Source organism: Cydia fagiglandana, chromosome 25 (assembly GCF_963556715.1).
Source record: "Cydia fagiglandana chromosome 25, ilCydFagi1.1, whole genome shotgun sequence".
Lineage (NCBI taxonomy): Eukaryota > Metazoa > Arthropoda > Insecta > Lepidoptera > Tortricidae > Cydia > Cydia fagiglandana.
In genome coordinates this window covers 8,598,142-8,625,099 of record NC_085956.1, presented here as the reverse complement: position 1 = coordinate 8,625,099, position 26,958 = coordinate 8,598,142, and the positions used below count along the sequence as shown (strand labels likewise).

Here is a 26,958-nt window from a genome sequence, read left to right as displayed (position 1 = left end):
TGGGTGTTGGCCCTATAGTAAAAGTTGTTCAATATGCCCTACATATTCAGCCCTCAGACTTTGTTCAGGGCATTTCAGGGAAACAAAAGCATCCTGTATTTATTATTATTCATGCTAGATTTAAGGTATTTATCTATGGGCCAATAGTTGCATTAATATGTATGCTAGATTTAAGGTATTTATCTATTGGCCAATAGTTGCATTCATATGTATGCTAGATTTAAGGTATTTATCTATGGGCCAATAGTTGCATTCATATGTATGCTAGATTTAAGGTATTTATCTATGGGCCAATAGTTGCATTCATATGTATGCTAGATTTAAGGTATTTATCTATGGGCCAATAGTTGCATTCATATGTATGCTAGATTTAAGGTATTTATCTATGGGCCAATAGTTGCATTCATATGTATGCTAGATTTAAGGTATTTATCTATGGGCCAATAGTTGCATTAATATGTATGCTAGATTTAAGGTATTTATCTATGGTCCAATAGTTGCATTAATATGTATGCTAGATTTAAGGTATTTATCTATGGGCCAATAGTTGCATTAATATGTATGCTAGATTTAAGGTATTTATCTATGGGCCAATAGTTGCATTCATATGTATGCTAGATTTAAGGTATTTATCTATGGGCCAATAGTTGCATTAATATGTATGCTAGATTTAAGGTATTTATCTATGGGCCAATAGTTGCATTCATATGTATGCTAGATTTAAGGTATTTATCTATGGGCCAATAGTTGCATTCATATGTATGCTCTTAGAGGATATAACCAACGGAGAAGCCATGTCTAAAATTTTCGGTACAAAATAGTCTGCCGTTTTTTGCGGGGGAGGGGCACATCAAATGTATAGGTACGTCATGTCAGATAAACGTCAGTCCATACATATGGTTGACATGTGGTTGACCATTGGCCGCCTATTTTCGACAGAGGGGAACGCCTGTTAATGGCGGCTCCATTGTTAATTACTCCGAGTGTATGCTAGATTTAAGGTATTTATCTATGGTCCAATAGTTCGTTGAAAATAAATAAATATTTTCATTCATTTCATTCATTCATTAACCTAAAATGCCCAGTACTGCGAAACTCCTACTCTTTAATTTAGTGTTTAAAGTCGGTTAAAAACAAGTCTGCTGGAAAGATGGCCGCCCAAATAAGCGACTTGGTCGAACTGAATGGAAGTATGTCAATGATAAGACCGGCCGTTATGTAACATGTCGAATGCAGGTCTGTACGGCACGGCAGGGTGTCGGAGAAATGTGACCCACATTACTTACATTGTATCTTCGGCCACAATCCTTACTTGATCCCTACAATATTAATGGAAGACCGAGTTTTGCTGGGAAAACAAACTCAAAAATGCGCGTTTTCCCAGTGATAAGACCTAGCTAGATCGATTTTTCGCCTCCGAAACCCCCCCATATAGCAAATTCCATCGAAATTGTTAGAGCCGTTTCCGAGATCCTTAAAATTCCTCCTCCTCAAACATTGCTCGTTTAAAGGTATAAAAGATAGGCCAATCAAATTAGATTTTTTCAGGATTTAATTCCCAGGAAGCTGGAAATCGTTTTAATACCTTCATTTGGTTCTAAATTAGTGTAATCCGAGTTTGCTCGCGAATCCCCTAAATTAAAATCCCTACTTATAGACTTTAATTATACTGTATGTATCTTGTCTGTGTGTACCTATGTGTCGTGTATGTGTCGCATTGGCTTAAAATACAGCCACGAGAGACGTTCGGCTCGATTCGGAAAATGAATTAGAATTCTACTATAGACTTCAACAAGTTACGATATGGATAAATTAAAGATATTTGTAAGATAGATATGTCAAATTTGACGTTTCCGCGATTCTGGAGGTCCTCTTGAACGATTTCGACAAGTTATGACTTAGATATCCAAGTCACATCTAGTCTATATCGAATGTAGATCTAGTTGATCTCTAAATCGTCTCTAGATCTTGTGATTATCTCGTTTCCCGAATACGCGTGATAGTGTTTTTATACCTATCATATTTATGGCAAGCGACTTGTACTTATGTGGTTACAATAAACATGATGGCGATCACGAAGACACGAAATCGTCTTCCTGTTACGAGAACAAAAACTCTATTACCAAATTACCACTGAGTCATTGTGGGACAGTCTACGTTGGCAGTACTTTAACTCTGTATTAACACAAAATAGAAAGTAAATACATAGTTGTTTTACAATTTGGCCCAAGGGAGCAAAGTTGTTGTTTATCCTTCTGTGCTAATATTGATAGCTAGCGAAAGATTCCAAAATTGAACACGCGAGGTTAAAAAAAGCTTTGCTACAGAGTAAGCGTAGCCCACTGCAGATCCTTTGACATTACTCTCTATTATATGACAAACAATACATTATGACTTAAAACTTTATGTGAAATAAAGGGACCCCGTAAAAGCTACATCTTAAACGGTGACTTAAAATAGGTAAAATACTGTCTAGAGGTACAATAGTATACTGTGGGTAGTAAGTTTTTTGCCCGAACCCGGAAACCGCGTGCTCTGCCAAGCGCAACAACATAGGGTGCGCAAACGCACGTATGATTATACGCACGGAACTTATAAATATATAGCGATGGAGAATCGTAAATACTATATTAAAATTGTTTTAATTTTAATGTTTAATTTAATTATTTTGTTAATACTTTTATTTTTATTAGATAAAAAACGAAACTAAGTAGGTATGGGCTTGTGCAAAAATCACGCGAAGTTGGATAGGGGGGTAGAGGGTCACGAAAAAATTACGACAGATCACGTTGGGGGAGGGGGGGTATAAGGAGACCTCGCGTGTATTTTTCTACAGTGAAAGAAACTAAGAAAAAACCGGGCAAGTGCGAGTCGGACTCACGCACGAAGGGTTCCGTACCATAAAGCAAAAAAAAACGGAAAAAAATGCAAAAAGAAAACTGTCACCCATCCAAGTACTGACCACGCCCGACGTTGCTTAACTTTGGTCAAAAATCACGTTTGTTGTAGGGGAGCCCCATTTAAATCTTTATTTTATTTTGTTTTTAGTATTTGTTGTTATAACGGCAACAGAAATACATCATCTGTGAAAATTTCAACTGTCTAGCTATCACGGTTCGTGAGATACAGCCTGGTGACAGATAGACGGACGAACGGACGGACAGCGAAGTCTTAGTAATAGGGTCCCGCTTTACCCTTTGGGTACGGAACCCTAAAAATACCTACCACATGAGTAGATACTTTTTTTCGTTAAGCATAAATCTTCACTCTGCACTTCAAAATAGAGTCTAATTTTACGAAATTTTGGAGCGCGTGGCCGGTTGGATGGAAAAATTTCAAACAAATACACGTGAGGTTATGTGGGGAGGGGGGTAGCCAAAAACCTCACCAAATATCACCAAGGGGGAGGGGGTCAAAAAGTAGCCAAAAACACCTCGCGTGATTTGTGCACAACCCCTATAATTATGTTATGTAACGAAAATCTTCATACCAAGTTTCATGTATGACCATGTCGTTTTAAAAATGAGATCTCGCCATCTCTGTCATTCTAAAATATGTGTGCGGTCTGAGGCCGCGACCCATACATAATTTTCATACAATATATATGTATGTAAGGCGTCGTGGCAATTAGACTCAACCGCATATTCTCAGAGAATGACCTATCTTAACTTCGATTGTATGGGAGCGGCTTTTGGCGGCGGGTTCGTATGCTTCTTAACAGTGTGGACGATGGACAGACACCGCGCCTATACTTCGTTTTTTTTAGCATTAGAAATTAGGTAAACAATCTTGATGTGTCTTTTAATTGAAAAACACATTTTAAACATAAGTTACAGCAAATATGTAACAATTATGAATCTAATACGATCATTTATATTCTTCTGCTTTCATAAGTAATAGTATTATATTTTTATAAAGCGTTTTTCAATTAAAAGTTTTTAGTTAAAAGGCGCGCCCGAGCTAGCTTACTAAGCATGATCTCCAATTACACATAGTCGCTACGCATCCCGCGATCTGCAGTTCTGGTTAGCCTGAGACCTCGCGCCTGCGCTCGCGCATAGCAACTAGTATAATGTTCTCGCGTACTTACTTGTGTAAGTCGCTGCGGGCAAAATAAATAAATAAAAAATGTATACCTACCTACATATTTATTTTTTGTGTTAATTTTGCAGTAATTCAATAAATTTGCACTTAATATTATATAAATATGTACTCGTCAAGATAATAAATTCTTAGTATAAGTATGTTTAACTCATGTAAGTGAATTGTAATATTCTTATGAGTAATAAAATTTCTTTAAACCTAAAAGACATGTCAAGATCCCTTACCTTCTTGCAAGTTCTTTCTAATGCTAAAAAAAACGAACTATAGTCAACAAAGGCTATTCTAAGTCTAAGCTAGAACCTACTTAGTACACTATTACATCACAGTAGGCTTTCTCTACCTGTTTACACAATTATTTGCCTTCCTACTTCGTTTTCTTACAGGGGGATCCTATCTCATCGCATAATAATTGATTCTCATAATGTAATGTTACGCATAAATCTCTTTTCGCATATTTTTTCTCCAGCTGAAACAAAAAGTATTTTCGAAAGGATCTATATCTGAATCCCTAAAGTCTTTTCTCCTATCTTTGCATTCCCTAATATTGTTTGTCATAGTGATCAGTTGTCCTAACACTCGTATACCCTAATTTTGGTTTCCCTATTATCGACAGGCCGATTTTTTTTTATCCTAATATGTTTTTCCCTAATGGCACTTTCCATATTGAGTATTTATCCTAATGTTACGTAGCATAATTTTTTTTTTGCCTAATTATTGTTAGTTCTAAAAATTATATATCCTAACCATCATGTTACCTAATTTCGTTACCATTCATTATGGAAAATAATTGTTATGATAATTGATCAATAGGAAAATTAACTGTTATGATAATAGATCATTAGGGCAATAGCCATTAGGTCAAAACAGTTAGAGCATGTTATTTTATGCCAAACATTGTTAGGGATTTCGAAAATATGGTAAAAAACTTTAGGGATCTTGATAGTTATTAGACTGGTCATATTTTTCATAAAAACGATTTCGACTGGCAAAGCATATTACTTTTTGGCAACCGGGTTTTTTAACCTAATTAGACCCCGCTGAATCCGAATTTGCCGGTTGCTTGATCGAATTCTTGACCGGAAGTGAGATATTTGACATTAAAGGTCCCTTTTTTTCGTATTTCGTAAATAACTCTTAAACGGTGGCGCATAGCAAAAAATGTTCTATTACATAAGTAATCTGCATAAAATTGCCTACAAGAAACATTCGGTACAATTTTTCGCTAGGATCAATATTCAAAGAGATTTCAACGCGGGAAATTTAATTATAATCACTTCTAAGGTCCCGTTTTTTAGGTTTTCGTAAATAACTCATAAACGGTGGTCAATATCAAAAAATGTTGTTAGACGTTAATAATGTACACAAAATTTTGAATGAAAAAGAATCGTACACTTTTCGCAGGGATTAATATTTAAAGACTGTATCGTTAAGTATAAATACAACTTTAAAGAGGTCTAATTCGATTAAAACATATACGTTCTGAATTCAAACTGATGTCAATTTATACTCTTGAATATCGGCTTTGACTTATGATATTTCATTTTCCTATTAGTCGCTCTAATCTGAACATGCGAGGACTTTCAGCAGAAAAACGGAAATCAATAGTGGACAAATGGTGTTCTATAAAAGGGATCACTTACAGGAAGCTAGCTAAACTGGAAAATGGTAGTGTTGGTGCAGTCCAAAATGCGATCAAAAAGTTCGGCGAAGAGTATACTTTCGCCGATAAACCGAAATCAGGCCGGAAACCAGGACCTTCAAACCGCGATTTGGATAGAAAGATTGTAAAGGCATACTAAAACTAAAACTACATCAAATCTTCTTAATATCGTTTCCATCATATCGAATAACCTTGACCAACGGAGGCAAGTAGACACAGCTTACTTTGACTTCCAGAAAGCTTTTGATAAAGTTGATAACGATGTGTTGCTAAAAAAGCTATCTGCTGCAGGTTTTGGTACTTATCTACTTGAGTTCGTAGCTAGTTACCTCTCGGAACGACAGCAATATGTTCAGTATGAAGGCGCGCGATCTACTCCGTTTTTGGTAACATCGGGGATCGGGCAGGGAAGTAGTCTCGGGCCCCTTCTGTTTTTAATTCTCCTGAACGACCTACCGACAGCACTAAGTCATTCATCGTGCCTCTTATTCGCGGACGACCTAAAATTGGCTATGCCAATTAACAGCAATCGAGACTTTTCCCTACTGCAACTTGACATAGACAAAGTTTGTACCTGGGCGCGTGACAATGGCTTATTCCTTAACAATGACAAATGCTCGGTTATCACATACACGCGAGCTCGACTCCCTATAACCCATCCTTACGTCATAGAGGGCAAGCCTTTGAAACGCGTCAATGAAATTAAAGACTTAGGAACGTGGTTTGATACTCAGCTCACATTTAATAACCACATTACAATAACCTGTAACGAAGCCCGCAGATGCCTGGGATTCGTCATGCGTCAAGCGAAGCTATTCAATAATAAGCTTGCTATGACTGTACTCTATAACGCCTTCGTTCGAAGTAAACTCGAAACAAACGCAGTTATTTGGAGTCCCCATGAAAAACAGTACACGGTTCTAATAGAAAAAGTTCAAAAATCATTCATAAGGTTCCTCTATAAGAAGTTATATGGCTTTTATCCCCTTCTTTATCCCACCCTATTCGTTTTAGGTATGGTAGATTATATATCCTTAGAGTCACGTAGAAATATGTACCTAATAAAATATTTTTTTCAATTAATTCGGGGACAAGTAACAAACCCACCATTGTTACTACAAATAAGCCTGCGGGTTCCCCGTCTCTCCGCGAAACAGCTACGGCCCCGTAGCCGTGGTCTCTTTGCTGTACCTCCAGGTCGGACGCGCCTGCTTGCTACGTCCCCTCTTCACCAGGCTTTAACGTTGCTTAACAACATCTTGGACAGCGACAATGACCTAGATATTTTTTTCACGACGGAGTCTAAATTTCTAGGCGCATCAAATCGGTACATCGAATCAATCGTTACCACTAGCTCCATTACCTAATATGCTATAATAATTATTCGCTGGAAATATTTGACATTGCTTATGTACGACTGACTTAATTTTAATAAATTGCCCATATTGTACTCATCTGCTTGACTTTACCCGAATTTGTATTTTTATGACTTTGTACTATAATTGTAATTCCTCGATTCATTTTTATCCATGACATTTAATTAATTATTGCAATTCCTTGATTTATTTATATACATGACATTTAATTAATTATTGCAATCCCACAGTTTAATTATCCTTCAATGACATTTAATCAATTATTTTACTCCCTTGATCTCTTTTATGTAATAACGTCATACTCCTAATGTAATGTCAGTAATGTGTTATAGATTTAAATCGAATGTAGTTAGGTACTTATAATATATTCACTCATTTATTCGAATAATGCATGTTGCTAGCTATTAAGTAATGTAATTCCAATTAGCACGTAAGGTTGAACTGTAAGTGTTAATTGTATGCAACAAATAAACAATAAACAATAAACAAAACCAATAAGGAGGTGTCTGTACGTGATTTAGCAAAAAAAATAGGTACGTCTGTTGGTATGGTCCAACGTGCCAAGCAAAGAAACAATTTAAAGACTTACAAAAAGCAAAGGCAGCCTAAACGAAGCCAAAAACAAGAAAGCTCAGTAAAATCAAGAGTCCGAAAACTATATGATACTATTCTGTCCAAGAAAAATATGTGTGTTATAATGGATGATGAAACATACGTGAAGTTAGATTATAAATCACTGCCGGGACCACATCAGTATTACACAGTTCGTGATAGATCTGTTATTAGTGACTCTGAGAAGTCAATTTTCACGGAAAAATTTGGCAAAAAAGTTATGGTTTGGCAGGCGATCTGCGAGTGTGGCCTAAAATCGACGCCATTTTTTACAACCTCTACGATGACGGCAGATATCTACGTAAAGGAATGCCTTAACAAACGTCTTCTACCTATGATTAAAAAGCACAGTGATCGAACTCTATTTTGGCCCGATTTGGCATCTTGCCACTATGGGTCCAAGGCTATGCAGTGGTACAAAGAGAATAATATCAACTTTGTACCTAAAACTAAGAACCCACCGAATTGCCCAAATCTCAGGCCTATTGAACGTTTTTGGGCTATAATTAAGGCTAAACTGCGAAAATATGGCCGATCTACAGAATCAGAAACAAAATTTCGTCGAGATTGGAATAGGTTGACAAAAACGTTTAACCAAGACGCTGTCCGATCCCTGATGTCGACGTTCAGACAAAAAGTCAGAAAATTGGCTAAAAATCAATAATTCTATTGTGCTAAAACAAGTTAATTTAGTTATGGCATTATACAACGCAGTTTAGCACTTTTATTTTATTTATAAATATATGCAATTATAAAAAAAAACCCTGGTTTCTTTGTATTTATACTTAACGATATAGTCTTTAAAAAGATAATAAAGAGGGAAAGTTAATTATAATAAATTCTAAGGTTCCTTGTTTTTATTTTTTCGTTAATAATTTGAAAAGTATGACTCATAGCAAAAAAAACTTATACATAAATAATAAACGTAAAATTTCCTACAAGAAACATCTAGAACACTTTTCGCTAGGATCAATATTTAAAAAGACAAAGCAGCGGGTAAGTTAATTATAATCAATTTTAAAGTCCCTTTTTAGGTTTTTGTAAATAACTCGTAAACGGTGTCCCATAGCAAAATAGATTTTTAAGAACAAATTATCCACATAAAATTTCCTCCAAAAAACATCTAGAACACTTTTCTCTAGGATCAATATTTCAAGCGATATTAAAGGAAGAAAGTTAATTACAATCAGTTCACAGGTCACTTTTTTTTAGAGTTTCGTAAATAACTTGTAAACGGTGGCCCGTTGCAAAACAATATTCTACATAAATACTAAACATAAAATTGTCCACAAAAAAGGTTTTGTACACTTTTTCGCTACGATCAATATTTAAAGAGGTATTAAAGGGGGTAAGTTAATTATAATCAATTTTCAGGTCCCTATTTTTAGGTTTTCGTAAATGACTCGTAAAATAAGGCTCATAGCAAAATAAGTTCTTAATGTTCTTGTAAATAAATAATCGATATAAAATTTTCTACGAAAAACATATGGAACACTTTTCTCTTTTTAGGGTTCCGTACCTCAAAATGAAAATAAACCGGCCAAGCGCGAGTCGGACTCGCGTTGCAAGGGTTCCGTACATTACCCAATTTTTAACAATGTATTTTGTATATGTGAAACGCGAGTGATTGCCTTTAAAAAACCTGTCGGGATCGGTTCAAAAACTAAGTAATGCCCGACTCGCGCTTGACTGCATAATTCTAATAGGTTTTCCTGTCATCTATAGAGGTTCTATTCAGTATATTTTTTCAAAATTTTAGACCCAATAGTTTCGGAGATAAACCCCTCCCCCCAAAATAAAATATTAAAATACAAAAAATGACCATCCCCCCCCCTTTACCTCCGAAACTACTGGGCCTACATTATTAAAATAAAATAAAATAAAATAGTTCTTTACCTATATAGACGAAAACCTAAAAATAGGGACCTGGAAATTGAATATAATTAACTTACCCCCTTTAATACCTCTTTAAATATTGATCGTAGCGAAAAAGTGTACAGAACCTTTTTTGTGGACAATTTTATGTTTAGTATTTATGTAGAATATTGTTTTGCAACGGGCCACCGTTTACAAGTTATTTACGAAACTCTAAAAGAAAGTGACCTGTGAACTGATTGTAATTAACTTTCTTCCTTTAATATCGCTTGAAATATTGATCCTAGAGAAAAGTGTTCTAGATGTTTTTTGGAGGAAATTTTATGTAGATAATTTGTTCTTAAAAATCTATTTTGCTATGGGACACCGTTTACGAGTTATTTACAAAAAACTAAAAAGGGACTTTAAAATTGATTATAATTAACTTACTCGCTGCTTTGTCTTTTTACATATTGATCCTAACGAAAAGTGTTCTAAATGTTTCTTGTAGGACATTTTACGTTTATTATTTATGTATAAGATTTTTTTTGCTATGAGTCATACTTTTCAAATTGTTAACGAAAAAATAAAAACAAGGAACCTTAGAATTTATTAAAATTAACTTTCCCTCTTTATTATCTTTTTAAATATTGATCCCTGCGAAAAGTGTACTAATTCTTTTTCATTCAAAATTTTGTGTAGATTATTAACGTCTAACAACATTTTTTGATATTGGCCACCGTTTATGAGTTATTTACGAAAACTTAAAAAACGGGACCTTAGAAGTGATTATAATTAAAGTTCCCGCGTTGAAATCTCTATGAATATTGATTCTAGCGAAAAATTGTACTGAATCTTTCTTGTAGGCAATTTTATGTAGATTACTTATGTAATAGAACATTTTTTGCTGTGCGCCACCGTTTAAGAGTTATTTACGAAAAACGAAAAAAAGGGACCTTTAATGTCAAATATCTCACTTCCGGTCAAGATTTCGATCGAGCAACTGGCAAATTCGGATTCAGCGGGGTCTAATTAGGTTAAAAAACCCGGTTGCCAAAAAGTAATGTGATTTGCCAGTCGCATCAAGAAGGAGAGCGATTTTTAATTTTTTTGTCTAGTCTATATGGTATAAATGTTTAGGACAAATGATTCTTAGGCTAACCATTACATTATGGAAAATAATCGTTATGACAATTGATTGTTAGGGCATGTGCCCATTAGGACAAACCAGCTAGATCAAGTGACTTTAGGACAACCGTTGTTAGGGATTCAGAATGACACCCTTTTCGAAAATATTTTGCATAGGTTGTGTAGAATAGGGTAGGTTAGGTTAGGTTTGTGTTATAATTTTTCAGAAATGTTGATATTTCCAGCACAATAACAATTATGCGAAATGAGTTTTATGCGTAATATTACATTAGGACAATCAATTATTATGCGACCCAATATGGACCCTCTTACAAGTCTTACAACTCCGGCCCCTGTTTCACCAACGTGACAGGTGCGACGAATTGTAAAATCACTGTTGCTGACGTCACAGGCATCCATGGGCTACGGTTACCGCTTACCATCGGGCGGGCCGTATTCCTGTTTGCCACCATCATTGTATTATTAAAAAAAACTTTATGATATAGGAAAAAAACAGATATTTCTCTTGCTAAGTTTATGACAATTGTCACAAGAAACACTACAATTGTCACGAAATTCCGACATATAACTCTTTACCTGTCAAGAATTACCTACAATTCTTCTAAATCTTTGACAATTGCCAGAAACTTCGCAGGAGAAATATCTGTTTTTTTCCGATATAATAAAGTTTTTTTAAATAATACAATGATGGTGGCAAACAGGAATACGGCCCGCCCGATGGTAAGTGGTAATCGTAGCCCATGGATGCCTGTGACGTCAGCAATAGTGATTTTACAATTCGTCGCACCTGACACCGATGTGAAATTGGGGCCTGGTTATCCTACCAGTCTTCGTAAGGCCCAAGGTCCTACCTATAGTACTTATACAGTTAAAATAAATTTAAATCATATTCGAATTTCGATTGGAACAGAATTGCTTTTGCTATGTTTCGTCCAGTTTTTGAAAAACGCAAAATCAACTCTATTTGTTACACTGTAGGTTCAAATTTCTGTGGCAAATGTTGCGTTTTTTAATTGTATGGCTGGGCCTTAGGAGGATACCAGTGGTTCCCAAAGTTGACTGGGTCTTAAAAAGGGACCATAAAATATTGTTCTCAGGTACTTTGTTAAATTCAGGGCCCACTCATTAATGTCCATAGTTTGGGAAATGCTGTTCCATACCAAGCAAAAAACATAATCAAATCGTGTCTTTAAATGTCTGTTGTGCTGTTTAGAGCAAAAAAATATCGTACTCAAAACATAAAGCAAAAAAAAAAACAGAAAAAAAAACACAGAAATACAAAAAAAAGCACAAAAAAATACAGATTAAGTCTAAAAGTACTTAAAACATTAAGAAACTATTACAACTATTATAGTTTGTCAAAGGACTGTCTCATTTCAATCATAGACAGAGAGAATCATACTATCTTTACCTTATATTCGTACTAGCACCCAAAAGAAAAGGATGAGCATAGTTTGCATTCTAGACCCTCCGCGAATAACCCAGCAAAACAGGTAGGTAAACTACACAAAAAACCGGGCAAGTGCGAGTCGGAGCCGCGCACGAAGGGTTCCGTACCATAATGCAAAAAAAAAAAACAAAAAAAAAGCAAAAAAAAGCGGTCACCCATCCAAGTACATACTGACCACTCCCGACGTTGCTTAACTTTGGTCAAAAAACACGTTTGTTGTATGGGAGCCCCAATTTAAATCTTTATTTTATTCTGTTTTTAGTATTTGTTGTTATAGCGGCAACAGAAATACATCATCTGTGAAAATTTCAACTGTCTAGCTACCACGGTTCGTGAGATACAGCCTGGTGACAGACGGACGGACGGACGGACGGACGGACGGACAGCGAAGTCTTAGTAATAGGGTCCCGTTTTACACTTTGGGTACGGAACCCTAAAAATGCAAAAAAAAGTTTCTCTCCGGCGGGGAATCGAACCCCGGTCTCCCGCGTGACAGGCGGGGATACTTACCACTATACTACCGAAGACTTACACGTGATGACGAAATTAGCTATCAGTAACTGCAAGGAATGTTTATTGTTTAGCTACAAGCTTCGAGCAACACCGGCTTCCGACACGTCGGAACGGAGGGGCCCAAGCGATATCTCGCCGTACAAATCTTTCTGCCATTTTTCGCGGGGGGAAAGGTGCAACACAGTCGCATTTCTCACACACTTACATACAAAATCCAATCTGTAATGACGACACAAATACATAGAAAATGACACACGTCAAAGACAAATCTTGCAAACCTCGATCTCTTTTTGTGTACGGACGAGTGACTAGTGTCACAACACGCACACTAACACATTTTCGTTGAAGTATGTCATTGTATTCTGAGAGATGAGAAGTCGGATTTGTCGCTCGACCGATCCGCAATTTGTACTGAGCGAGCAAAATCGATAAATCCAACAATGAGACTAAAATATAATAATTGTATTTAAATGTAATTTAACGTATGATATTAAAAAAAAATATTACATGTGAAATGTAACACTTTCTTTTTGTAAATTTGATGTCCCCGACCTCTTTTTATAACAAAAAACCGAGCAAACAGGCATTTTTGTGCAGCAGTGTTCACGCGCGCGTCTGGACTCAGTCTAGTGAAAAATCCAAGTGCAACTAGTTTTATTACCCGCGCTAGATTAGATTGACGCGCTAATCTTGTACCTCGGCAGAGGGGAAATAGTGCGAATGCCATGCAAGTGTTTGCGGTCAAACGAAACGGTCGAAGTGATAAGCATTTACATATCGTCGGCCTAAGTCGCAAACCTCGTAACTCCTCCGGGGCAGTTACGAGATTTGCGACTATAAGTATTGTTCTCCAAGGTAGCAATTACTAATTCCCTTGAAATGGAGTTACGAGGTTTGAGACTTAGGCCGACGATATTTCTTTAATATTCAACTTTATTTCAAAGTAAGAAAGTTGATTTTGTTTTGGCGAATGGTTAAACTTCTGAATTCTGTCAACCGTGAGCGATGGAGGGTCTGCGATCTTGTGGCCTGAATCGGAAACATATGTATGTACATTGTCAAAGCCAGTGCTACCATCTACCGTTCTTGTCGGTACGTTTTCTTGTGCAAAGTAGGTTCTGCCATCTTGTGGCCTACATCGGAAGCATAAACGACACATTTACACAGCGCCAAAAATTTGACGGCTCCTATGCTGCCCCCTATAGCTCATGCACGGGGCCTATACATATTAATTAGGTTGATCGATTGTAATGTAACAATAATAAACAATACCGTTATTAATAAGTTTAATGAATTCACCGCCCACGTCCCACAGGTAGCTTTCGATTTTATCCGTAACGGTTCATCCTTTCATTTGATTATGTATGTGTTGCGTAACGGTGAAAATACTATGAAATACCCTAGAGGTATAGACTATGAGACTAGGGAATTTACGGACAAAGTACAGTCGCCATTATATCCCAGCGACCAGCATGACGGATGCTGTTTAGCAAAAAATTGTTTACCGACGTGCATTTTGCAATGAAATGTCAACTTTGAACGTAATTTTTTTGATTTGACATCTTATTGTTAAACTAGTGTGGGTAACACGTAACACCACAAACTACTAAGAAGATACTTGGTTAACACATTATTTACTAATCAGTATCCTTTGGCTAAATAAAATGTCTGACAAAAACATTTTATCAAGATGTTAAATTATAGTTTGTGAAATGTCAATTTTAACTAAATCTAGCCCATGAACGACGCCACAGCCACACACATAGTGAATACAAAGAAATTCGACAACTCGACTCGGTAAATTGGGGCAAAATTTGGCGCACACTTCTTTACATACCCTTTGTGTTAGTTATAAGTATTACAACTTGATTACAACACACATGTTTGAGTTGGTATTAACAATGTAGGTGTGTAATACATACTTATACAAACAATGTATACAATTATATTGTTAGAAGCCGCGACTAAGGGTCTCCCCAAATATATCGACGCGCATTCGGCAAAAGCCGATAGGAAAAAGCTTTATGTCCGCGCAATAAGAGCGAAAAAGTCGTTGTTCGGCTCGGCTCGCATCGGCCGGCACCTGCCAACGCGTCGACGGCTTTTTCGCTCTTATTGCGCGGACATAAAAAGCTTTTTCCTATCGGCTTTTGCCGAATGCGCGTCGATATATTTGGGGAGACCCTTACTGCCCGATTCGAACCTTAAGACACCTTATCAACAACAACCCAACACAACTACAACTTATCTGCTTTGCCTAAAGGTTGACTGGTAGAGAATGCCTTATGGCATTAACTTCGATTTTTGTATAGTGTATTTCCTTATGTGCAATAAAGATTAAATACATAAATAAGATACGTCAAGTATTACGAACGATATGGATTTAGATATATCAGTATCAAAATGTGAGCTCTTCTAGATAGGTGGAAACCGGCCTGTTTTGAAAAAGCCGTCGACATCTCTTCTAAATACCTAAAACTGGTATGGATGTGTTCCTCGTGATCTCTAGAATACGAATTGACCGGTTTTAGTTTATGGAGGGGGGGACGGGTCGGAAAAAAGATAGGTGGAAACCGGCCTGTTTTGAAAAAGCCGTCGACATCTCTTCTAAATACCTAAAACTAGTATGGATGTGTTCCTCGTGATCTCTAGAATACGAATTGACCGGTTTTAGTTTATGGAGGGGGGGACGGGTCGGAAAAAAGGGGGGCAAAGATGGCGGCCGACCATCATTGATATTTGTTCACATCTTGAGTCCTATGGGACGATCGGTCGTGTGAGGTTCTGTTTGAAAGAGTATTGAACGTGCTATTATTGCTTCATAATAACCGTAGTCATAACTGTAGTCGTTTTCAAAATATTTTAAAATACTTGATTTTTTACCGTGCATGGATGGCATAAGTACTGATTAAATATGCGTCGAACTTAATAAATTATAACTATACCGCAATTATTTTATTGCAAAATATACGAGACATTTCATTAGCTTACCAAAAACATAAGTTTTATTGGTGTATGATATTATATAACCAAGTAATAACGAATTTTGTTCAGCATGGGTCACTATGCACAGTCACGTAAATGGCGGGCGACCGACGTCAACTTTTCATTATTTCTCGGGTTCTAATTTATTGGGTTAGTATCGTTTCGTCTAAAAAGCAGCTGGTCTATGTAGCATCTGGTCTAAAAAGCAGCTCGTCTATATTGCATCTGGTCTAAAAAACAGGTGGTCTAAAAACCAATTTGTCTAAAACGCCCATGGCAACTGGTCTAAAATGCTTTTCGCCTAAGAAGCAACTGGTCTAAAAATACCTCTCGTCTAAGACGCAACTTGTCTAAAACGCTATTCGTCTTTAATGCAAGTAGTCTACAATGCATTTTGTCTAAATTGTGTTTCTGACGTCACAGGCGTCCACAGGCTACAGAAACCGCTTATTGGGACGTGTTTCTCGCCTAGGGATAGTATTGTCTTTCTTTCATTCATCTAATGATTTGTTCACATGGACATGCTTAGCTTTATTAATTAGTTTGGTTCTAAACAATATTTTGTTAAAATACTTAATTGGATATAACATTAATTAAAGTTTTTATTTAATTTTCTAGATTTAAGCTAGTTAATATTTCTAGATTTAAGTAGTTAGTTTGCTGTACAGTGTACATATTTATTATCAATAAAGGCATTAATTAATAGTAATATCAATATCATCTGAAGTACGCTGTTAAAATCTTTTGGGTTCCTCAGGGCCTCGGTGTATAATAAATAATACCTACTGATTTTAATATGAAAAGTGTTTTTTTAGTGCGTAAGTTGAAACTTAGAAATAACTTTGACGGCCTGCGTAGCTTAGTTGGTAGTGACTCTGCCTGCTAAGCGGAGATCCCGGGTTCGAATCCCGGTGAGGGTATATATTTGTGTAAGTATCACAGATATTTGTACCTGAGTCATGGATGTTTTCTGTGTTTGTGTTCGTCAATATATATTATATACATCGTCGCCCGGTTGCAGCGTTAACCCATTCAGTGCCGAAGACGCGAATTCGCGTCCTGTCTATGCCTAAACGTGATACCGAGGACGCGAATTCGCGTCGTCGCGTGGAAGGAGGCGGCACTGTGATGATTAAAAATATGAAGCGTCGGCAATGAATGGGTTAACGCTGCTCAGAAGTATTTGCGACTGATGGCGACTGTAGTAAGGTAAATAAGAATAATACGCCAGGCTGTAGGTGAAAATAACATTTTATTCTTAATTAAACTATTGGACTAAAATGCTTGTTATCAAAGAGAAAATGCGTTTTTTAAACTAAAGAATGCTTCTTATTAAACTAAAAACTTTCTTGCTCCTAATGTGGCATTTCTCATATTCTTGCATCACCTATCCCGTTCCTATCGTTTGTATATTTTTAAATACTTTTTCACTTCTGTAACCTTCTCCAGAAAGTCAAATGGCGTAATCAAACCCTCCTCCAACGCAGTCAACAGCTTAGTATATTCAGTGTCGAATTTTATATCAACCTTTTTTCTGTTGTTGACGTTGAAAATGTTTTTACACAGTTTAATGTCTTGGATTTTGGATTCTTCGCGTATTTTTTGCAAGAAATAAACAAATGTGGGCTTTCGGGCCACTCGACTATTCAATCTTCTATGCCAAGCTTCGACACTGTTCGTCGTGCGATGTCTTTCCTTGGCACAGCTTATCATGGGTAATGAAAGCCATTGCTTGTTTACATACCGATGGAAATCCCGCATTTCGTCCGTATCAGGTGTTATTTGTATAATATTAATCCAAGCGTCGGCTATACAAGCGGTGGGAATCAATGGTAAATTCGCGGTCAATCTGACAGCGTGGCGTCCTTCCTTTGTTGATGTGAGATTCATTTCTTCACCCTTATCCCATACATTTTTGTTAAAATGGAAGTAGCATCCAGTCAACTTAGCTTGAGGGAATACCATTCTGAACGCTTTGTATTGGCCTACTTCGTAGTCACATTTGAAAAAGTCTATGTCAAGCGATAATTCTCTTTTAAGTGCCTCAAACAATCTGATATATGTTCTTTTTGTTTTGTCAGGGAGGAGGGCATAGACAACTGGAACAATATTCGTATGGTTTTCGTTACTTCCAATATCCAATTGTAACGTGAAAAGTTGTTTGAAGGGTTTGGGAACTCTTTTGAAGGTGGAGTCTCCGAAAAACTGTTTGCCCTTAATGTTTTTTATTGTATTTTGACTTTTTTTGGTACAAAATACTAATATTTTGTCATTATTGTCTCCATCACACCATACCAAAAAGTCTGTGGCCAAAATTTCAGGTACTTCGACGTCATTTAAATTTAGGGGGTTGGTTTTTTGTAAATTTAGAAATTTTCTTCGTTTTCTATTTAGTGTATCTTTTTTCGACACATACATATCCATTTCTATTATTTTTCTTTTTGACTTTTCATGTAAATTCAATTTAGTTATTTGTTCTTCAAAAATCTGTTTAACGGGGGCATAATTCTTACATACTTCTTTTTTACAGGAATCAATTATCAAATCTACTTCATTTCTAAATTTGTTTCTTCGGCAGGAATGTGGAGTTGGGGGTGTCCTCACATTGTTTCGCTGCGGGCCTAATTTTATAGATGCACTACAGTCGGCACGGTTTACGCAACGCCATAGTGTAGTGCTGTCTTTATTAGTTTTATTCAAATTGTATCTATAGCCGTCATGTAATAGCGATTTACCTCCTCTCTGGCTCTCTATAAATACCAGTTCCTGCTGTGTATGCTCTCCACTACTCGGTCCGGGATTCATAATTTATGTTAACTATTTCACATAACCATAAAATAATATTGCATTATCGCAGGAAAACAGCACATAATAGAATGTAGTTGTCATTAATCTAATCAAATACGGAATCAGTATGTAGTCTAAAGTGGCCAGTATGTTTCCGATGTAAAGGAGTTTCAATATGAATTGCAAACAGATTGATTTATTGGATACAGAGTGGACTTGGTTACTTTAAGACTGCTTGCTAATTACATCATCAGCGTTTTAAAACACTTAGTAATTATAAAATGTACTTTTTGTCGAGCACTAGTGGCGTGGCAGTAGTACGCTAGACTTTCAATCCGGAGGCCTCGGGTTCAAACCTAGTTTCTAACTTTTCGGAGCTTATGTACGAAATATCATTGATACTTACCAGTTGCTTTTCGGTGAAGGAAAACATCGTGAGGAAACCTGCATACTTCTGCGAAGAAATTCAAAGGTGTATGTGAAGTCCCCAATCCGCTCTGGGCAAGCGTGGGGACTATTGCCCAAACCCTCTCATGCATGAGAGGAGGCCTGTGCCCACTTGCCCAGCAGTGGGACGTAGGTATATAGGCTGAGCAGGAGGAGGTACTTTTAGACCAGTGGCTATTTAGACCAGTTGCTACATAGACGAGCTGCTTTTTAGACCAGATGCTACATAGACGAGCTGTTTTTTAGACAACATGCTACGTAGACGAGCTGCTTTTTAGACCAGATGCTACATAGACGAGCTGTTATTTAGACGATTTGATTTTTAGACCACCTGCTTTTTAGACCAGATGCAATATAGACGAGCTGCTTTTTAGACCAGATGCTACATAGACCAGCTGCTTTTTAGACGAAACGATACTAACCCGTCATAACTTTAGTCATTTACAAAATATTTTAAAATATATGATTTTTTTACCGTGCATGGATGGCATAAGTACTGATAAAATACGCGTCTAACTCAATACATTATATCTTTACTCCAATAATATTCGTAAAAAATGACGCAAAATTTTATTAGCTTTCCAAAAATATAAGTTGTAGAATAGTTTTCTTCGAGGGGTGGGGCGTGCGATGAGGAACGAAGAGAAACACGGAGTGATGGCAGATAGCCCGTATATTAATTAACAACAGTCGGCGCTAACAATAATATACAAATATGTACAAACTGACCTAAATTAACGAATCTCCTACGGCCGAACAGCGTCCAAGACGTACAGCTGTCGTGCGCAAGGGGAACCGGGAAAACTCCTAATTTCTGATAAGATAGTCCGTCAAGGTCCCAGGGGGTACACAGGCCGTACAAATCTATCGCCTAGCTAATTCTCATCATTAACAATATTCGGTGCATCGGGTCCTTATTCTAGGAAAAATCTTAACACCGCCATGTAGGATTAGTATGCGCGCTGTACAGTGACATCTAGTGACAAGTTGGTAAACAGTTAAATTGTACGAACATGCGCGTTGTTTTTATGTATGTTAAACTATTTAGATACATTCGATATATTTTTAGGAACATGTTACATGATGTTCTGTATTTTTTACAGGTTTCAGAAACGAGATATGCTAGGCCTATTAACGCCATCTTTATGCAGATACGTGAACTATATATGTATGAATGTTCAAGATTACGTTAATTCAAATCTATACATTTGCTACGTTTTAGTAAAAATACAAGTGTTATGGAATGCTTGAAATCATAATTTTAAGACTCCAGGAACATTGGGTTTGAGAACAAAACATTGGGTACTAGTAGAGCCATCCTGTGAGGCTCAAGGAACTAAACATTGCCTAGGAACTGGAAGCTATCAAATTTACATTAATCTTAGTTTGCACATTCGTTATGTTTACATAAAAAAACTAGGCAACACATGACACAAGTTACGCAAGGTTTTGGATTTTTAAAACTACGGGAAAGATAAAATATCGCTAATGTTTACATCGAAATCGAGGACTACTAGCGCCATCTAGTAGGCTCCATGTGAACTAACCATAGTTTATTGATATATTTGGGAAAGTTCGCGTTACAAAGTTTTATTGGTATATGATATTATATTACCAAGTAATTACGAATTTTATCCAGCATGGGTCACTAAGCGCTGTCACGTAAATGGCGGGTGACCGGCGTCAACTTTTCATTATTTCTCGGGTTCTATTTTATTGATCGGTTGGTGATAAATACCATTTGAAAGAATATTAAACGTACTATAATTAGTTTCAATAACTGTAGTCATAACTTTAGTCATCTTCAAAATAATTGAAAACATATGATTTTTTACCGTGCATAAACATGAGTACTGCTAAAATATGCTTCTTACTCAATCAATTATAACTTTACCGCTATTAATGTACTACAAAATATACGAGACATTTCATAAGCTTCCCAGAACCATAAGTTTTATTGGTGTATGATATTATATAACCAAGTAATAATAAATTTTGTTCAGCATGGGTCACTGCGCACCGTCATATATATCCCAACAAACAATTAGGCGACACTTAGCACCTATTTTAATACCTAAAGACATTCTAGCCTGGCTCTAGAATTGCTACATATTTAGTCTTAGTTTACAGTTTACAGGCTCTGGTGACATAAAAGTGTTTAAAAGGTTCATCTAAAGATTTAAGATCTACAGTAGCTGTTTTGGGCGCTATAATGTATGTTAAGCTGCTAGTGTTAAGCTTATAGCTCAAAGTGAATTGAACAACCTTAACATCTATATGAGTAATAATCTGCAATTTGCACTTAAGGTTCTAAACGTGTGATAAAATCGTCTACCTATAGCTTTTTATATCGCAATCGCTACTTAACTCTCTTGTATGACTTACAGTCGAACAGAGAAGTTATGAGTCGCTATTATAGATCTAAGATCATGTACCTAGTTACAGACGAGCGTTATTTAAAAACCGTCTCTAATCTCATAACTGTCAATAGAGTCATACTTATAATATAAGCTAAAACTACAATGCCAAACGCTAATGAATAAGTAGGTAAGCAAAAACTATAAATTAGACCGCAAAATAAAATAGTAAATAAATATAGATATTTTACTCAATATTAACCTAATGTTATTATTACTATACTTAAAACCGGAATTCACCGTTACTTATTGTTCACTGTTTCCAAAATTAATTGTGGTAGACCATAAATAAAAATATATTGCATTAAAATAAATTTGCAAAGAATCAGAGGCCCTTTAAAATTTTGTTTTAATAATACATATATATATATATGTACCTAGTTATTGACAGTATAATTTATTTCGCCCAAATAAATCCGTAGATAACGCCGGCATCAGTGCGTTAAAATAATTATGTACTTGTTTTTATTTACTAGCCATTAGATTTTACTTCAAGTTATCAGATTGTAAGCTTACAAAAATGCAACGAAAGTAGATAGTGGCAAAGAAAAATAATGTGCAATTACCTTCTTGAGTGCCTATTACAAATATTGACCATAATTGCTAATTACCACCTAAAGCTGAAACTATCACCTATGTGGACCTACGCTGCTACTCAAATAGTAGGTAGTCACTTATTTTGCATGCGAGCGTGCGGCGACAAATATCTCTTTAAAGCGCTAGAAGCCTTAGATCTCAAGGTGATTTTAAATTATTAATACGGAGTGGGTTTGAACCAATATCAGCGGTCGAAAGAAACGTGTAAACGTGAGTCAAATAACTGAAATAACAACACAGATATTAAGTACTTTATATGCACTGATCTTGATGATTGCAATCATGAAAGCTACGAACTGAACGATGTTATGAACCTAGAATTAGGCTTTTGACAAAACCTACTTAAGTTTCCTGTGATAAAAGACAAAACAAACAAACCATCATTTATATCGATATGTTATAACAGAACCTCACATTTTGGATACTTACATTATAAAATGTACTGCCAGATAATAATAAAATGCTATTAATAAATAGTTAATTGATTTTATTCTAAAAATTTCACGCTATATTTACTACATCATCTCTTTCTCAAATTATTTCAGTCACTAAGCAAACCTCTTAGGTAAAAATTAAACATTTTTTTTAATATTTTTAAAATGGTTAATTTTGGGCCTCAGATTTCAAACAATCGAGTATTCACAGAAAATTTAATATGCTTGCAAATGGTATCCACCAAGTATCCGAAAAATAGAACCGGAAAAATAATGAAAACTCAACGATGACCGGGCTCCATTTACGTGATGGTGCACAGTACCCATGCTGAACAAAATTCATGATTACTTAGTTATGCAACATTACACAGCAATAAAACTTATATTTTTGGATAGCTCATAAAATTTCCCGTATATTTTGAAAACATTTATTGCGGTAATGTTATAATCTATTGAGTTAGAAGCATGTTTTACCAGTACTTATGTCCATGCACGGTTAAAATCATATATTTTCAATTATTTTGTAAATGACTACAGTTATGACTACGATTATTAGAAACCATTTATAGTACGTTTAATATTCTTTCTAATAGTATCCATCACCAATTGATCAGTAAAATAGAACCCGAGAAATAATGAACAGTTGAGGTCGGTCGCTCGCCATTTACGTGATGGTGCGTAGTGACCCATGCTGAACAAAATTCATTATTATTTGGTTATATAATATCTTATAGCAATAAAACTTATGTTTTTGGAAAGCTAATGAAATTTCTCGTATATTTTGTAATAACATTAACTGCGATAAAGTTATAATTTATTGAGTTAGACGCATGTTTTGTCAGTACTTATGCCATCCATGCACGGTAAAAAATCATATATTTTATAATATATTGTAAACGACTACAGTTAAGACTACGGTTATTATGAACCAATAATAGCACGTTTAATACTCTTTCAAACGACACCTCACATGAACCAATCGGTCCCATAGGACTCAAGATGTGAACAAATATCAATGCTGGTCGGCCGCCCCCTTCCCCCTCTTTTTTTCGACACGTCCCCCCCTCCATAAACTAAAACCGGTCAATTCGTATTCTAGAGACCACGAGGAACACATCCATACCAGTTTTAGGTATTTAGAAGAGATGTCGACGAAAATCGTGAAGGAGAGGACTTTTGTTTAAAATTCCTACACACTATTCAAACAAAAACGTCACTTTTGCACTGACATATCTGAAACATGTCGTATCTAGCCGTAATATTTGACGTACCTATCCTAAAGTTATTTTAACTTATTTATACCTAATAGTGAAAAATAAGATATATTTTTTAAGTAGATAGAGTATTTTTAATGTTACAAAACGTCAGTAATAAAATCTTTTTAGGGTTCCGTACCCAAAGGGTAAAACGGGACCCTATTACTAAGACTTCGCTGTCCGTCCGTCCGTCCGTCCGTCCGTCTGTCACCAGCTTGTATCTCACGAACCGTGATAGCTAGACAGTTGAAATTGTCACAGATGATGTATTTCTGTTGCCGCTATAACAACAAATACTAAAAACAGAATAAAATAAAGATTTAAGTGGGGCTCCCATACAGCAAACGTGATTTTTGACCAAAGTTAAGCAACGTCGGGCGTGGTCAGTACTTGGATGGGTGACCGTTTTCTTTTTGCATTTTTTCCGTTTTTTTTTTTGTTTTATGGTACGGAACCCTTCGTGCGCGAGTCCGACTCGCACTTGCCCAGTTTTTTATTTATCCTAAAATTCGAACCGGGCCGTTAGTCTCGTTAGAATCATGACTCCCTTGATGGAAAATATCCTATATCCTTCCCCGGGGCTCAATCTCCATACCAAATTTGATCTAAAGTGTCATTCTATGGAAGTTGCTATCTATGTAAACAAAAGTCACTATATATATCATTCTTTGATAATTTCAATATGGCGGTTTGTTTACATAGTTAGCAAGTTCCATAGAATTACACTTTAAGTGTAGTTTCAGGTTTCAGGGTTTTAAAAAACCGGGCAAATGCGAGTCGGACTCGCGCACGAAGGGTTCCGCACCATAAAGCAAAAAAAACGGAAAAAAATGCAAAAAGAAAACGGTCACCCATCCAAGTACTGACCACGCCCGACGTTGCTTAACTTTGGTCAAAAATCACGTTTGCTGTATGGGAGCCCCACTTAAATCTTTATTTTATTCTGTTTTTAGTATTTGTTGTTATAGCGGCAACAGAAATACATCATCTGTGAAAATTTCAACTGTCTAGCTATCACGGTTCGTGAGATACAGCCTGGTGACAGACAGACGGACGGACGGACGGACGGACGGACAGCGAAGTCTTAGTAATAGGGTCCCGTTTTACCCTTTGGGTACGGAACCCTAACAATTAAGTACCTAGGTACCTAACAGTGGCGGCGCGTCAAACATATCCATAGGCAAGCCGGGGCTAATTTAGCTTACATATTACCTTTACAACTCTGCTCAAACGTCCAAAAATAGGCATGCCGGTGGGAAATTGGGAATCGGCTTTTATGGACGCGCCGCCACTGGTACCTAATTTTTACACCACACATAAATACGATGGAAAAAATTATGCACTACATCCGTATGGTTCATAATTGACACATTTAATAACACCTGTGCAGTTATTGCCAATAGCAAACCTTATTAAAATTAAACTAATAGAAAAGTAGATCGCGTCTGTCTGTATGTTTGATGGCCTGGATTCCGTAAATTCGGTAAATACTAGTGTTTACTGTTTACACATGTGCGGAATTGTTACGAGTACGTATAGCCCGTTTAAGCTAATAAAAGTAATAAACGTAGATATGGGTACTGAACCCCTAGTACATACATACATATAATCACGCCTATTTCCCGGAGGGGCAGGCAGAGACCACGGATTTCCACTTGCTACGATCCTGACATACCTCTTTCGCTTCCTTCACATTCATAATATTCCTCATACACGCTCGCCGGTTTAGGGTGCTCTTGACCTGGCCTTTCTTCAGGATTTCCCCGATCTGATCAGAGAAAGTCCGCCGAGGTTTACCCCTTCCAACTCCCATTTCCACTTCTCCCTCATACACTCTCTTTGTCAGCCTTCTTTCACTCATTCTTTCTATTTTCTTTCTACATGTCCAAACCATCTCAACATACCTTTCTCAATTTTTGTCACTACATCTACATTCAGTCCACACTTAGTGTACATACAATATCGTGACGAGCGTTCGCGTTTGCGTTATCTATTTTTGTATGGGATTTGTTCACAGCGCGCCAAACAGGACGTTTTGAAAACTCAATCCGTAAAAGTAGTTTTACCTAGTTACGCTTACTACAGCTGCGCCATAAAGGGGCCCAATGATTAACAGTCCGCCGGACGGTATCGGCCTGTCAGGCTACAGTTGTTCGGAACTGTCAAAATTTTGTTCTAACTGACAGGCCGATACCGTCCGGCGGACTGTTAATCAGTGGGCCCCTTAAGTATCTACCATCCATTCATACAATAAAGTTGTCGTAAGCCGATAGCAGGCCTAGTTACTGTCACCTGCCGCCTTTCAATAGGAAGTACCTTACAAGTCGTGACCACAAACACTTTTATTTGTTTGATTAATGTTAGTTGTTATGCAAACGTAATGGTGTATTTGGCAATTCACTGGTTTTTTTGTCAATGTTATTACATTATATATAACAATAACCTACTTATACTTACATATCCGACCATAACTAGTTAGAGGTAATAAACCAATTGATTTAAAACCAAATCAAGCATAGTTTGTTTTGAGTTTTTTTATACAATAAAATGCTAATTATAAAAATTCAATCACCGAAAAGCTACCGACACTTAATACCAGGGGCCTATTTCACCACGAACGGCAAAGAGGGTGAAAAGCGCCGGAGTGGGTTTAGTTAGGGGGTAGGGCCAAATTCTCCCCCTGATTATCCTCCCCCTCTCTCGCCAGGAGGGGGGAAAGGAGCGCCTATTCCCACACACCGTGCGTAAACGCACGGAACTCCGTCAAAAAATCCCTATTTCACCACGCTAACAATTAACACCTAATATTGACAATTCCTACCATAAATATTTACAAGTTTGAAATATAATGTGGTTTTCTTTGTTCCAGACTGAGCCATGTGGAGTATACTTCTAGTCCTGGCGCTACTAGCGACCGCGCGCTCAAAACAGCTCCCGACTTCCACAGGTGAGATGATGATTAGATCCTATAGTTATTTTTACAGGCTTTAGCGATTTGTTGCGAGATGCTCCCAAGAGTCGCAAAGCCTCATGAAGGGCGGAATTGCTCATAGCAAAAATCAAACGACAATAGAGTTGGAACGTTGAATTTTATCGACTATCGGATAAACTGAAATTATATTTACCTAGCGTATCTTTATTTATTTATTTATTAACAAAACTAAACCTCAAATCCATAAGCAAACAATAAATGTCCCAGCGTCTCATCGACACCACAGGTGACCAGAGGGCTGGCAGCTACCTCGGCCAGAGAATAAGCCTGGCCATCCAAAAAGGAAACGCTGCCAGCCTCCTGGGCACCATAACAAACGAAGGTG

At 36.7% G+C, this 26,958-nt stretch overlaps 1 protein-coding gene and 1 non-coding gene across 2 annotated transcripts in view; one reads left to right on the top strand and one right to left on the bottom strand.

Moving 5' to 3' along the window:
- LOC134677148 (uncharacterized) overlaps positions 1–26,958 on the top strand; it is a 99,939-nt gene that overhangs the window by 33,392 nt on the left and 39,589 nt on the right. Inside the window, exon 2 of the mRNA XM_063535606.1 lies at positions 26,517–26,588. Coding sequence (XP_063391676.1) covers positions 26,519–26,588 — 70 coding nt within the window. The 5' untranslated portion in view covers positions 26,517–26,518. The remainder of the gene's footprint in view (positions 1–26,516; positions 26,589–26,958) is intronic.
- Trnad-guc (transfer RNA aspartic acid (anticodon GUC)) lies at positions 12,661–12,732 on the bottom strand. Its single transcript has one exon. It is a non-coding gene; the product is annotated as a tRNA-Asp (tRNA).